Source organism: Euwallacea fornicatus, chromosome 12 (genome assembly GCF_040115645.1).
Source record: "Euwallacea fornicatus isolate EFF26 chromosome 12, ASM4011564v1, whole genome shotgun sequence".
NCBI lineage: Eukaryota > Metazoa > Arthropoda > Insecta > Coleoptera > Curculionidae > Euwallacea > Euwallacea fornicatus.
Window position 1 is genome coordinate 2,557,386 of NC_089552.1, and position 15,631 is coordinate 2,573,016.

The window sequence follows — 15,631 nt, forward strand, 5'->3', positions numbered from 1 at the left end:
AGGAAGAGATTATACTGGACACTTCATCATAAAGATGGTTTAATTGGTTCGCTATAAAATCAAAGGGGTGATGATTGTTCCATGTTTCATAGTTTTCTTGATCTTGATCAAGAAGTGGATGGTTATCACTACAATTTTCCTTATAAAATCATGTAAAATATACGAATCCCTCTACAATGATCTGAGCAATATCTTCATTTTAAATCCATCGAAGGAGACTAGTGCGCTACCACATAAATTATTGATATCTCTCTTGAGCTATCTCCTTCTCTAAGCACATACTACAGCAATTCATAAATTCAGCTTCTCGAATGAGTTAATGACGCCTACATCGTATATCTTACCCTAAGTGAACTGGTGCGTTTGAAAGGCGAAAAATGAATGGAATGGAATTAATGGAAACTATTGGAAGAGTATTCAGTGCCAGTAGAAGTTTCATTCGAGGTTACTTATGTGGCACTGAGTTACAAGTTGGAACAGTGAATTTATGCAGAGATTCACCATGTATTGCCACTATATCCAGTCAATTGTTGATAAGTATGGAGTTCTGCTAATGTGGGCGTCATACTATACGTATATGCAAAGATTTTTCTCCAGTTGACCTTCTAAATGCTTTGGGAGCGTGTCCACGAATATTTCAAGTTTCTCTCTGATATTGGGGAATTTTGGATGTTTCCACAAAAGCATGTGGCGATGCCTTCCCGTAGTCCCCCCTTTTCCTTCCTTCCTTTCGGGCTACACCTCCATGTAGTCAATGTCAAGTTTTTCTTTTCGTGTTGAATGAACATCCCAACCTCAGGTGGCCGGTCCTGGGAATAGTAAATTGTACTAGGGATGGGAGCCACTCTTATCATAAAAGCATAAAATATTACACACGAGCCGTAGGTGAGAGCGCCTACCACGGGAGTGCGTTAAGAGACATTCTAACGGTTTGTGTACAACATTTTTCTCGCAACTATTGTATGCATGTTATGACTCCATTTAGAATCTGAAGGGGGTAATTTCACGAGTTTACTGTAATTTTATTATGACTTAATTTGATTTACTTAAAGTTACTGCCTGCGTTCCTACCCCATTTCTAAATTTAATTTAGAAAGCGTCAAAGTTAATTCAGAATAATAAATTACAGTGGCAGCTCTGACTACCTCTAGTTAATTTTGGCAAATACTGAAAACTGTGCCAAAAAAACGTCTGAAATTTTAATGAATGTTGCCCGAAGCGAACCCACCTCGGACAGTACTTGCTAGAAAACGATCCATTAACCGTGCACCGATAAACCCCTCTGACTACAGTGAAATTCAGATAGATTCTGTTAACCTGATAGTGCCTAAAGGGGACATCTAAAACTATTATCAGTCGGGCCGGCGGACACGGCTGATTTATTACCGGTGGCATATGTCAGGTAGCTGTTGTGCGTGTTGCCTATCACTCAGGTGCCGTGCACCTCGCGGGCTTTAGTGCGACGTTTCTTTTCATTAGCTATGCAAAGATGCTTATCTAGGATCTGCTTTATATAACGAATGCGGTTTGACTTAAACGGATCGCGATATATAAATGCACCATGCGGGCAGTTCTTTGTTTACACATCAACGCGACCGTAAATGGTCCAGCTGGTGCCCCGACAGTGCCTCCGGCACTGTCCCGTAAAGCACACAGTCCATATCCCGACCGATGGTTTGTCCAATCAGGGGCTGCCCACACGTGACCGAAACACGCGCATTCTTTCACACAATGTATATTATTACGCGTATTTACAATGTCCGCTTTGTGTCCTGATTGATTTTATTGATTCTGACAAAACATTTTATGTAAAACCGAAACTTTGACTGTTACCCGTTACCACATTTGCATACAAAAAGTCTTCGTGGGAGTACGAGTGGATTGAGTTTGCCTTGCTGGCAGAGAAAGAGAGTGGAATATTAGATTTTCCTCTCGAAGCGCGGGCGGGCCTCCCAATTTCTGGTAATAAACGCAATTTTCCAAAAAGGAAATTGTAAAATCAACCGATATTCCGATGTCCCACGATAAAAAATCTTGATTGGCGGGCAATAAAACTCTAGAACGTAACAAGGCGAGGCTGCAACGCTTAATGGAAAACTATTGTTCCTGTTGTCAATTTCATTGAATAATTGCCGTTAATTAGTGTCGTTTCTTGTCTCTTTACGGGATTTTTTCTCGACGCTACAAAAATTTATAAGAGCAAATTGCCCTTTAATTACGGTCATTCATAAAAATTAAGCCAATTATGACTCACACGCTCTTGGGCGGCGGAAATTACCTGAAAGCTTGTTAATACGAAAGCTACACTATGAAGAAAAATGCTCACAATTAGGCGGCAATATTCTCAAGTTTACCAGAGTTTTTAAAACGAATCGCTGGTTTACAGGATTAGGTTACAAAGTGATTTACAATTACGAACAAACGTGGGTGTCACGTAATGAACGTAAATCAGCGAAACGTTCAATTTTTTTATTTGCAAGTAATTAATCTGTGATATATGCAAATTTGCAAACATGCATTTTGATGAAAATTGTTCAGGGTGACGATGAAGTAGTTGAAGATTAGGGGACTGTGACCCAGGATCAACTTAGGATGACTCAACTTGCATCTGCCAGTTCCTGACGAACGTCTGCGGCAGCACACCGCTGGTAGAGTTGCTTGACTGTCCCAAGGGACAAAACTCGCCCCCTCCAGCAGCCAGTCCTCTATGACGGGGCTCCGAATGACTGTGTAGTAAAAGGTCGTCAGATTCTTCCATCATAAATAAATTTCATCGTAAATTCCTCTCTCTTTGGAATGTTCACTCTACACGACCGTTTCGGCCTTAATTGGTCATTAGGGACTTCCTCCGATGGCAGTGGCATTGGGATGTGCCGTGTAGTGAACCCAGTAATCCACGAAAGACCGGTTTCGATTAATGTTCTCTTTTCTTTTGAAGCCACACCTTGAGACCCTTACAGTCCTCAATTTTCGCATGGGAAGTCGTAGTCTCCCTCTTGATCCGAAATGGAAGCGCCGGCAACCCCACCAAGGCGCCGCTTCCAGGGTGGTCCCAAATGTACTGGCTCTATTCTCGCATCCTCGAGTAGGACGTGGGGTTTCAGGCTCCATCTTCTTTTTGCTCCCCTGAGCAATTACCGCTGTTGTCTATTGACACATACTTCCACGTGGATATTCCAGATTAGCTCGCTATCGACGGAAATTCCCAAGTCTCTTCAGCTTCAGCAGTAGAGGATTTCCGAACGGGCACGCTAACTAAGCATCCAGAGTTAAAGGATCCATAGTGCCTGCCGCCCTACGATATATAGGCAATTAGCTTGTCATGATGATATGAATACTGATCTACAATAGCTCGCAAATAAAATGGGCGTGTCGCGAGGTTCCTCTGACTGAAGATGTCATATAAATGAAAAATTCTACAAAAAATCGTGGAATTGTTCTGCTACACTTCGGGAATTTAATATTTGCACATGCTTTGAAAATTGTATCATCCACGGGTCATTTAACTGCGGCCTTCTTGAAGCCCACACTATCCAAAAGCTTTATCATTGAGGTCACGTATCATTTTCCCATGACCTTAATTTTAGGTTTTCGTGAAGTTGTTCCAGTCGACTCGTTAGAAGAGTAAACTTGTTCGGGGTAATATTTTTGAACCGTTATTGTTGCGTCACTAACCGAATTTGCAAGATCTAACGAATTAACATTCCTCTGGACCCATCGGACAGTTCGCGGACGAACCGACCCTCAAAATCAATTTACTCGTCCTCCGACGTATAACAGAAAGTTAAAACAAACTTACGGCCGCTTAATGTGCTGATTTAAAATTCAAGTTTTGCCAATAAATTGCTAAAAGGTGATTCTGGTTAGTTCGTTTTATTTCGATTTTTTTCGTTCGCTTATTTTCTGCCATATGCGTATGTTCGGCCGGCCAGAAAAACCAATTGGAATAATAATGAATGCCGTGCTCGCTCACGGTTTGTCCAATATAGAACGACCCACGCGATTTTGTTGGGTGTCCTCAGTGCGGTGCAGGTTTTTGGTCTCAAAGAAGAGAACCCGAACTTTACTTACTAATTAACTGACCTTTTCTTATTTGCGTTTCAGTTGTTCTTCTGGACACGACGGCCGAAGAAGCTAGCTTGGATTGGACCCGGTACCCTTACGGACCTCAATCTCAGACTCCAGGGGTAAGTCGTCTTTGTTGTCACTTGATGGTTGCACGCCCGCGGGAGCCTCATAGAATTTTTAACGTTTTCACAGAAGCGATAGGCGAACGCGGGGCAAGGAATAAAATTGTAAAATCCAAATTCGCAAGCAAATCTGCTGCATTAGTATTTCGCTGGTAGCAATTAATGATCACTCATACTAGGTGGGGACGAAATCGAGCATAAATGGTCACAAAAGGAAGAAAATTGTTAAGCAAATAGAACTTATTTTTTGCTTAATTTTTTTAATTTTCTTCTTTATTTATATTTTTTTATTTTATCAGTATTTTCCTATTCTATTAACATTTTTTTAATCTTGTTAATGTTCGTCTGCTTTCTTGACGTTTGTTTATTGGCAAAGCAGATAACTGACGAAATTAAGCAACAAAACTCATTTGTCGCGCGTCTTTTTTTTTTTTTATCATCTGCCTCCCTGTGAACGTTCATGCCCAATTTAATTTCAAACGAATAACCGTAAATTAGATCTTCCAAATTTCCCTTTTGCAATTTTATTCCTAACCTTCCGTTCATTTCACCTAATTCTACGTAAATGTTAAAAATTCCAAATTTAAAGAATCCTTCGGTCGCTGTCAGCTTAAAAGACGCGACACCGCGCGGTATTAAAAAATACCCCTATTACAAGACATAAAATTTGCTACATTACCCCAGTGCCATGCGGATGCGGCAGCATAAAAAGAGCACTTAAAAACTTCTTTCATTTAACTTTGTTACCGTTGAGTTCAGCAGTCAACTTTTATAATATCTCTCAACTTTTAGAGGCCAATACATAACCAGGTAGCGAGTTTATTTCGGCATCCATGTCTTGTGAGCCCCACGTCAGGCCTAATCTAGAGAATGATACATTACTAAGCGAAAGTTTGTGGAGTTGACTATGTATGTTTTGGGAGATTACAAAAAGAAGTTCCATATGCGGGCAAATGTTTTATGAACGTTGAAAGAGACTTAGGCAGTGATGTAGAACTATCCAATAAGTTTCCCCTACATACACAATAATTCAATCCCAAAATAACCCTTTTATCATTGATTCAAATCTGAGAGATAGGATTCCCTGTTTTGCTTAGTAAACTTTAAAAATGTCGAGTCGACTTCATAAATAAAGACATAACCAGCTTTGACTGCTCGCCGATTTTGTTTGCCTTCTTAAGCGTATTGAGTGCCATTATTTTGTATTGAAGGGCCCTCGGAAACGCTTCACAATAACGGACAAATTTATCGACTTTTCAACTTTCCGCCCGGATATATTCGATTCGATTCGACTAATCCCATGTATCGCCCTTCAAGGGTTTTGCAACAAAATTCCTCTTGTCAACAATACCTGCCAAAAGAGCTTCCGGAATTACAGTGACACAAGTTGCATTATAAGGCCAACTAAAGAATAATTGATTGCGAGTGAAGTGAAATAAATTCCTATCGACGAAGTGCGTCTTGTTCGATTTGGACAGCCATTATGGCCGATATGAGTTTAATTGGATGATTAATCGATATCCTGGCCAGATCGTTGGTAATGTGTTGAAGGTGTGCAATAAATTACTATTGCTCGTATTTGAAGAACGAACATATAATGTAGGTGCATAACTGTATATGTCGAGTAATGATCACTAAGTATTTGTTATTTGTAGTAAGGGACATATGTTTCATACTATATTTGAACAGGTGGTTGATTAATGTGCGGATTAGTTAAGGTTTCGGAGAATCATAGAAATGATCAACGCTCGCGCGGAAATCCCTACACCACGTTTTTTAAGCGACAAGGATGTGCAGTAATACTAACGCCCGAACAGGCGCACAAAGTGCCACTTTTTAGGCTTAGGCGTAAGGCTAGTTTCGCTTTAATTGCACTTCGCCGCGCCGGCGCGGTGGCAGTGCAATTCTAAACCGACCGGCATATCGCAGGGACAACTCGTTTGCGTCCATCCCAATTGTGTACCCAAAACTTATTTCCAAAGCGGTCAGGATTAGCAAAAGTTTTACGGCCTGTATATTTAGGAAAAGTCAATATAAACTTTCCATCCGATACCAGCACATCTTTTTCATGTGTCCAACGGAAAGGATTAACAGCGAATTCATTATTCACCGCCACATAGCCGGTAACGGTAAAAAAATGCATAATATTTACCCAGAAGGAAAACGGCCGTCAAGAGGGCGGAATTGTTAAGTCAATCAGCAGGAGCGCGTTCATATGCCTCGCTCGGGAATCCTGAAATGGCCATAAATCAAAAAAACTTTTGTTTAATTGACCTGATGATGTATCGAGTTTCTAATTAAACCGGATGTATGAGATTTTGATGACAAATGGATTCGGTTGGGCTTATATTACCGGGCACCAAGGAAAACGCAATTATACCCCGCCCGAAATAAAAGAACTTTCCACTTTCGAGATAGTTAAATTGGATTTCGAGGGGAAAAAGGTTCGGTTAATTCCGCCTAGGAGTGACTGATCTTCGGGAGGGGGGTAATTTTGAGGCTGGTTAGAAGGCCCGAAAATTCATAACAAATAAAACGCAACTCCTTAATCGCCATCGCCAATGGAATTTTAAACATTCGCATTTACTCGAGGAATTTTCAATTGCTTTTCCGAGCATCGGCAAACTTTAGGGGAGAAACTTCTTTGAAGTTCCCGTTTGCATCGCTTCGCCTGCAAATTGCTGTTTGATAAAATATATTTTGACGAAAAATCGCCTTTTGCACTTCTAACGTCCCGTCGTTAGATCTGAGACTTCTTTCCATCCGAAAGTTTCCTTCGCTGAATGAAACGTTTAAAGTGGGACTTTATGGGGCGACACAAGAGTTTTAATGAAGTCCTCCGGAAACAAAAGACCAAATGCTGATTTGCAATATGGGCAAATTTTTGTTTTCGGCGCGAAATACCATTAGAAGAGCTGTCACAGCGAATGAGACCAAACCTCTCTCTACCGCAGAGCATCCGAAAGTTAAAGGCAGGAATGGCGGTCGTTGTTGAATTTAAATCAGGTCCGTAACAGAGGGGAGAGTATAATTGAGTTTCGAGTCCCTTCCCGACGGGTCCCGGAGTTTTCACATCAGCATCGAAACGTCGATATGATACTTTCAGTTCACGTTCACGTCACCTTCGCTCCTTCTAAAAACTGGCTCTAAAATTGCTCTACTACACTTTCAAGATCGAAATAGTGTTCCCTATCTCGATATACGTAGCTAAGTGCAAATGGTAAAACTTGATTTAGACGTAAGAGCAGTTCCAAAGGACGACCAGGGGAAGGAATGAAGGTGTCACGAGGATTTTCTGGAAAACTGGATTGTCGTTGAAATAAGTTAGAGGACTAACCGTGAAATGCATGACAGTTCTATTAAAGTAGTGTTAAAGGTGATCACAACTTGTCATCCGGTTTTACTGTAGAGCCACCGCAGTGCACTTCGGAAGTTGGCTTTAATAAATTCAGTTCGCAGTTTTGAGTCTAAATCGCTAATATACACTCTAACACTTCGAGAGCAATCTCAGGGTTTCCTCAACCCTACATGCGTCGCAAGATTGGTCCAATCCTGAACCATGCTTGTCGCTTCAGGACTCACGCTTTTTAAAGGAACACCCTGTACTTATTAAACAGATAAATTCCATTCTGAAATCGGCTTGGTGCCTAACAAAAACAACGTTCTAGCCCATTTGGCGTTATATTAATTTACGCGTTCCCGCTTAGAAAATTATCAAATCAAGCTACGAGACTGTCATCGGTAATTTATTTACGTCGCAAAATCCGTAAAGTATAGAGGTATTTAACATTTAGATGGGGAAATTACGTGTAGAAAGTTGTCAAACAGTAAATAGATGAGGATTATACAAATAGCTATACAGAATTAGTCTTCTTAGTGGCAATGGAAGACTTGGTCTCATACCCTTCATGTAACGTAGCGCTGAGTACTTGCACGTTCAAAGAAATTGCTTACAACTGGAATTTTTGCACAGTAAACTTTTACATTTTCTGGAAGTAAAAAGGGACAAAGTGAGCAGCTCGGCCTCGGGGAAGCACTTTTGGAAAACATAGAGGAAGCATCACAACGGTAGCTAATATATGTATTGCTTGTTGCAAGCACCACTTGCGTCAGGTATTGTGGTGAAGCGGCCGCTTTTCGTCTAAACTTCTCTTAAATTTTAAATATAGCTATTGCTACCTTTTGCTAAAGTCTATATATATAGATACATGGTTCACAAGCAGTACTTTGAGTCTATTGTTATATCTATTTCTAACAGTTTGCGAGCAATTTCAGGACACGTGTAACATTGTATTCTGAAAGATTGTTAACAACTCCCGACTCTTGTTTGTCGCTTCAGAAGTCGCTTTTTTCAAATTGCATACCCTGTATGTTGGTTCTCACATCTATTTCCACCAGTTGACGAGTATTTCTGAACTAATGCGACTTCTCTGCATCGTAACACGGTTCCAACACATGGGGTCATTATCTCAGGACTCAATTTTTCAAAAAATCTTTTAAAATCTAAATATCATACGGTTATCACCAACCGTGTGCGAACAGTTTTAGCATTCGTCTAAAGTGCATTTAAATATATTTAAGTGATTTTCGGTCTTCGGGGGGTTTGAGTTCGTCGCTGTAGCACCATTCTTCATTATGAAAATGACTTCCTTCCCGAGGCCAGTTCGTGTTCCACAAGAACACTTTTCAGGGTATATCTTCAGCGAGACCGTTAAATCGCCTCTGGTTTAGGTCCTGCCACCCTTTCCGGTTTTTTTTTTTCATCATTTGTCGTCGATTTTCGTTTTCCACGGCTGGTGGTGTTTGGAGCAACAACTCCTGCAAACACCATCAGGATGGCAGCTCCTACCGCTTCCACAAATACAGTTAACACAGTTAATGCAAGTATAAATTCTGAATGCTTCAAGTTAGTTTCATTCCGTGTACCTGTCGGCTATAATCTTTGTGAATTGGGTTAATTTCGTTTTCTGTTTAATAAATGAAGGAATCAGATTACATGCATGCCTTCAAACAAATTTCATACCTTATGATTAATGGCAGTCAATTACGCGATCAAATGCCCAATTAATATTTTTATGGGAGTGACACTCGGAATTATAATACCTTGTAATACGAAATGACTTCTTTTTAATGCTAATTTTGAACATTCATAAACGTCAAATGCTTACGTATTGTAGTCATCATGGACCGTAATTTCTCAAGTTCATATGAATTTGTGTAAGAGCTCTACGGTTGGAATATCTTATACAGTTACCATGGATGCAGGGGCGTATCCGAAAAAAAGAAACATTCTATTAGTTTTCCGCCAGACTGGATCTTACCCTTCTGTAGAGACGTAACGTGCGTGCTCAGAAAATAAATCACTAAATCCCAAAGTGTCACATCCCCGTCTATCTGGAATTTCAACGGACAATAATTTTTTTTGAAGGCACGAAAGTGGAATAGTTTTTTTCCCCAGTTGATGAAATCCTAAGGCAACAAAGGCTAATACAAGAGCTGCAACAACAACTGGTCTAATACACTTTAAATTAGCATTATAAAACCGGGTAGGTATCCCTTTGAAGGCCTAATATTTCACGTGCGCGCCCTGGCTTATAACTTATCAACCTCTCAGGCTGCAGAAGAGCCCTAATTAATTCTGAGCCCCGTTTCGTTTTTCGATTTATAACCAAACAAGGAAAACTACTTAACCGAAATTTATAGAGGTGGCTATTAATGTTTCTATTACTAATTACTGACCTGTTTCTTATTACTTACTGTCATCTTCATTTTGCTTTTGTATTCGAACGAACCTACGGCCCTGTCGAATACTTTTTCTCGGTAGGACAAGAGGGGAAAAACGCCTGAGCTGGGAATAAATATAATTGAATGCTATGTCTGATGTGAAGACAGTCTCCTGCTCTCTACATTATTACATCGGCTTTAGCCTCAATTATTTATTTTCGATTTAGGTTGGTTTTTTTCAAATGGTCGCAGTGCCTAAATATGCCGGCGGTTTACCAGGGGATTTTTATTTGTGTTCATGACGTTCATGACGTTGAGGAACTGCCGCATATCGGAGCTGTTGGTATTAAAGTTGGGTATGGGCAGTTGCTGTTTGTGAGTTCCTCAGTCACACATCTTTAACGAGCACTATTTTTAGTTTTCACAGATCCTCCCTCTAGAGACGCAGGCGAAAACCGCCTGCACCGGGAATAAATATAATTGAATGCCGTGTCTGATGCAGAAAAAGTCTTCTGTTCGCTCTATTATTCCATTGGTTTTAGCTTCAATTATTTATTTTCGATTTAGCTTTAGTTTTTTTCAAATGGTTGTCATCTCTAAATATGCCAGCGCATTACCCAGGGAATTTTATTTGAGTTTATATTCATGATATTCATGACGCTGAGAAACTACTGGATATTGGAGTTATCGGAATTAAAATTGGTTATTGGTGGTTGTTGTTTATGACTCCTTGAGGCACCCATCTTCAATAAGCGACATTTTTGCTTTCCATCGATTTTCCCGCTAAGGAAATGAGGGAGGCCACCCGAATCGGAAGGACGTCCGTACAAAGTCCTACGCTATCCCGAGACAACTCAATGTCCATTCGGTTTTAAACAGTAAATTAGTCGAATGTTGTGGGACATAATCCGCAAAAAAATTAATTAAAATCTTGAGGTCACGTCTTTCGGCGCTGAAAACCAGAAATCAATTTCATTCGCGCAAGTGCAACATGCACTGCAACTATCCGTTTCTATTTCATAATGTGCAACAAAAAGTTGGGTTGGCAATATCGGGCAGAGCATCAAAAGAAACTTCCTAACGGCAAATCCGAGCTGGTTCCTCATCTAAGTGCCTCACACTTCGAAGAAATACGAAACAATTACACCGAACTCCCAACGGTGGTATTACACAAGAATGTCGCTAATATACACCGAGGAGACGTAAACTCCTTAAAAAAAAACAACAAAACGAAGCCATTGAGCGTTTCAACAGCTCGCCAGGATATCGGTTTACAGGATGGGTTTGCATAAACACCGCTTTTCAAAACATCGAGAATCGCCTTCATGGGTGTTGTCTTCGCAAATGGGGGAACAATAAAAATACTTTACAGAACAGTTAAATCTCAAACCCCAACAGTGGCGTTGCAATTAAAGTCCTTTCCGTGGCGCCATTTCCCCTCCAAAAAAAAAAAAAGTAAAAAAAATCGATCCGCGATGAATGCTACTTCTCCCTGAATTGTGCCAGAAGGAGATGTAGCCGAGGCATAAATCGAGGTGTAAAAACAAGGGACATCAAAGCTAATTAAAAACCACTCAGCACGTCCCTGAGTTGTCGTGTAATTGTACAAGACAGAGGCGGGGATAAAGGGGAGAGACGGGGGAAATCCACGAGGTGGTATACGATGACACAAAAGCGTTTTAACTGTCGCAAGAGGCGATAATATTTTGCGGAATATCGTCGCGGAATTGCGAACTGCGCTGTCGAATTAAAACGGTTCTTTCTCTGTGTACCAACGGCTTTTAAATATTTATCGTCGCAATAAAAAAGAGCTTTGTGTCCGGGCTCTACCGGAAAGTTTATAGCGGACAGGGAAAGAGACTAGAGAGCCCCTACGAATATGGCTTTCAACATTTTAAATAGACAATTTTGTTTCACTAGACGGACGGCAAAATGGCGTCTACCCTTCGGAGTAATGACGTCGGTCGCATGGAGGGGGGGGATTGAAACAAAGTTATTCTTTCGTTGCCGGAGCAACTAATCATTCGTCTTGATTACAACGAGACCATTTTTCCGCAAACTCTCCCACCGTACGTGACCCGGAGCCTCAATCGGACTATATTGTGCGTCCTTATGGTTCCGAGGCTTTATTTTCACTTATTACGTTCATCCCTAGTTGACGAAGCAATAATCCTTAAAGGATTCCATAGGCAGCAAAAGCTGTTTGAAAGATTAATGGAAGGCGATTTGAATAAAGGCCGCCAGTTAGGCTTTCTTTAAGGGTTCCGCCTCTATCCAGAAACAAGCAATAAATTCCCCCGCCTTTTTTATCGAGCTGGGTCTTAGGTGCTCCATAAAAATCAAATTATCGTTTGTTTCTACCCGGGATTTAGCTGCGAGAAACTTTTTAAACATTCCTCTGGAAGATTTACTCTTAACAGCGGCGGCTTTTTATTCATTACTCGCGGCTAGAACAACAATTAACAACAGCAACCCGAAGTGTTTTACGTCTAATAACCGTGTTGGGCTCACGCCACGACAAAACGCCGTGTTTTGACACAATAAAATATTCACACGATTATCGTATTATACGTGGTCGGTTGCTTGTCGGAACTGACCTTTTCTTCGTTTTTTATCAGCCGTTCATTTTCATCCGAAAAACCATAAGTAACGTGTATGAATGCCCTCGTCGGCCGCGGCCCGAAATGATTGCTACTAGACACGATATGCTATTTGGGTCGAGTTTCGGCCCTTATTAGGTAAAATTCAGATTAGAAAATTGGAGGGCAGTAAGTTCGTTAGGTACTAATGTGGTTATTTCAAGAGCGAATTTACATGAGAGATGGTCCGGTCCTTCTTTCATTACGAATGCAGATGAACGTGGACTTAAAAGGATTCGCAAAAAAAAAAAAAACGCCTTTAGCGAGCGTTTTCAGAAAAGCAAAATTCCGTATGACCAGCCAAATTTCAGGAACGAGAACTGGAGACGTTCCGACGTAGGAACAACACCGGAGGCTTCTTATTCTTATTGAATGAACTCTCCAGATTAAGGAACACGACCTTCAGGGATTGTTTCGGGGGCTTAATGGGAGCGAGTGCTTCACTTGCTTCTCAGAGAGCTTAAAGGCCGACGTAATAACACAGGAGAACTGTGATGCAGAAAACATAAATCCGATAGCACAAAGAAAAGCAAATGTACCCGATTTTCCAATTCGCAGGAATTTATATCGGGGGCCCGGGCGAACCCAGGAATGGGAATCGGTTTAAATTTTTTTTGCACCCGCGCGGACGGTAATACTCGAAACCTGGCAGATTCAAATTTTCGAAATTTGAAAGCGTTTCGGGCCGCAACGGCTCTAATTAGGAGGTCGAAAAAACTGCGGGACGGCGGCCGGTTTTAGAGGACCATGCGATCCGCGTAAATTTCCTTCAATTGGGCAATCCGTGCGGCCGCGAAAAAATAAAAATCGATTTTCCACGATTATCTCCTCTGTTCGGGTTAGTTCAGAGTTCGCCTTGCACCCGACATGGGCTTAGTTCGTTCAGTAACTGTGTAACTGGAGGAACCAATTGGGTTTCTCGTCATCGCAACTAAATCACCTAATGCATGTTACTAGTTATCCGGTCATAGACTCTTTACGTGTGATCCTTAACCAATACCGATCTCCCGTGCGATGCTTAATCAATTTTTCTCGAACTTTCTCGAATATTATAACACTCCTAGGCTTAATCAGTTTAATACCTCTAACAGTATTCATTCGAAGGCGGCTCGAAGCTCCAGCAACCGGTTATTAGCCGAACTAGAGCGCAATAATCCAAAAAGAAAAGCCAATTTCGAATCAGTGCCGTTTGTAATAAGCATCATGCCTCCATTTCCATTCTCATTTGGCAGAGTCTTGAGCACTCCTAATATTAAAAACAAACATCCCGAGTGCGCCTCGGTTCACAGTCGAGTGAACTCCAGCGTCAATTAAGTCGCCCTCTTTCTTCCTCTTTGGGATTTCGTGTCTCTCAACTAAGAATTTCCATGGATTGAGTCAGTTTTACCCTTCAGCCGATGGACAATAAATCTTATGGCAAAACACACATTCTGGGCATACACAGTTGTAGAGATCACGACGTGTGGCATAATCTAGCGGCACACTCCTTTGCACGCCTGATTTACGATCAAAAACTATGAATAGTTTATTATTGCACTATTTATCATACGAGTGGGTCGTAAAAAAACCGGGCAACTTGTCAACTTGTTTTCAGCGGAATTCGACTTAAAACCGACATCGTTTCCACATAGTTTGCGTAAAGTTTCGAAAGTGCCGCATATTTTGAGAGACGAGAACGTATTTCATGTAGCCGCGCAAGTGCGAGACTGTTTGTTAGCAATCGGAATCAAAGAACCTCGAGAATTATCGTGTTCTTGTCTATTATGGAGAATAGACAGAATGAGTAAGTGCAATGTTTACAAATCTTGGAATATATTGCTCTAGAATGCGAGCTTTCCTTCTATCGATCTCTTCTTTATGGTTCCTGTTGACGCCCAACAATTACGTCCGGCTATCTGCAGCTATTCGCTCGACGAAGAATGAGGCGACTCAGGAAATCAAGAGGCAGTATTCCATTTGAACTTTTTACCTCAGAATTGTTTTCACTTTGGCTAGGCCGTCTCTTTATTAGCGCCAACGATTCCTTCGATAAATTCTAATTGTTATGGCACCCGAGTCTCGCATTGGGAACATGAACGTTCAGCTGCGACATGAAGAGCACTCATGACAATGAAGCCATCACGGCAACCTCATTAGTGAATCTACATGGGCGTGTTCATCCTGCGGCACCAAAAATGGTAAACTTAATAGAGATTCCTGCCAAGACCGAAGTCGATACTCTGCGCGGCTCCAGAAAAGCTTATAATAAGCTTTCAACCACTCATAATCTATCCAGGGTTTTAAGAGCTTTAACCGGGGTGTGTGAGTAGTAGGGAATACTACTCAGGTTGGATTATTTTAGTGATAATCTTTGATTGATTTTTCTCATAAATTCTATCAGGACATATTATCGGGAAAGGGAATTTATTTTAAATGCATAGTTCAGTTTCCAGAGTTCCGCCAAGTTGAGTAGTTTGATGCTTGTATGAAATACTTGACTTGACTTGAAAATGGACTTACGTAGAAAATAAATGCTGGGATTGACTTTTCTATCGCAAACCCGTACTTGAAATGAAGTTTTTCAAACGATTTAAAGCGGAAATCACATTTAAAATCCACCGTTCTCCTGTAACCATAAGTCTTCAATTGCGGTTCTGGATGTTTGACATCCTTTATATCCTGAAGGCAGTGGCATATTATACTTCACGATTTCATGGTTTTTTAGAATAGAGTTTGCCCCTGCCGCTATGGATTTGTCCTGTTACGGGCCCGTTTGTAATCGAGTAATTAATATTTTTATTATTCAGCATTGCGTCTGATCCAGACCCATAGGAAATGTCCTGTGTTCGTTAGGTGCGTCTTTACTGTGCTGGTCTTTTCAAATCCCGCAGTGTAGTTTACTGCGCGATGCAGCTGAGGGTCTGAAATTTACGTTTTTTTCGTTACAGTAGAATTCGACTGTAACGAATACGTGCTGTAACGAACCCTCGGCTGCAACGAACGAACAAAAAATCTCGCCCAAGTTTCTATAAAGCTAACGTATTTTTATTCGGTTATAACAAACTCGGATATAACAAACATTCTGTTTTAACAAACCCT

At 41.0% G+C, this 15,631-nt stretch overlaps 1 protein-coding gene across 8 annotated transcripts in view; it reads left to right on the plus strand.

The window, feature by feature from the left end:
* Positions 1–15,631, plus strand: part of Eph (Eph receptor tyrosine kinase) — a 148,569-nt gene that overhangs the window by 86,698 nt on the left and 46,240 nt on the right. For all 8 annotated transcript variants that reach the window (XM_066288019.1, XM_066288017.1, XM_066288020.1 and 5 more), the window contains exon 3: positions 4,105–4,187. In XM_066288019.1, coding sequence (XP_066144116.1) covers positions 4,105–4,187 — 83 coding nt within the window. The remainder of the gene's footprint in view (positions 1–4,104; positions 4,188–15,631) is intronic.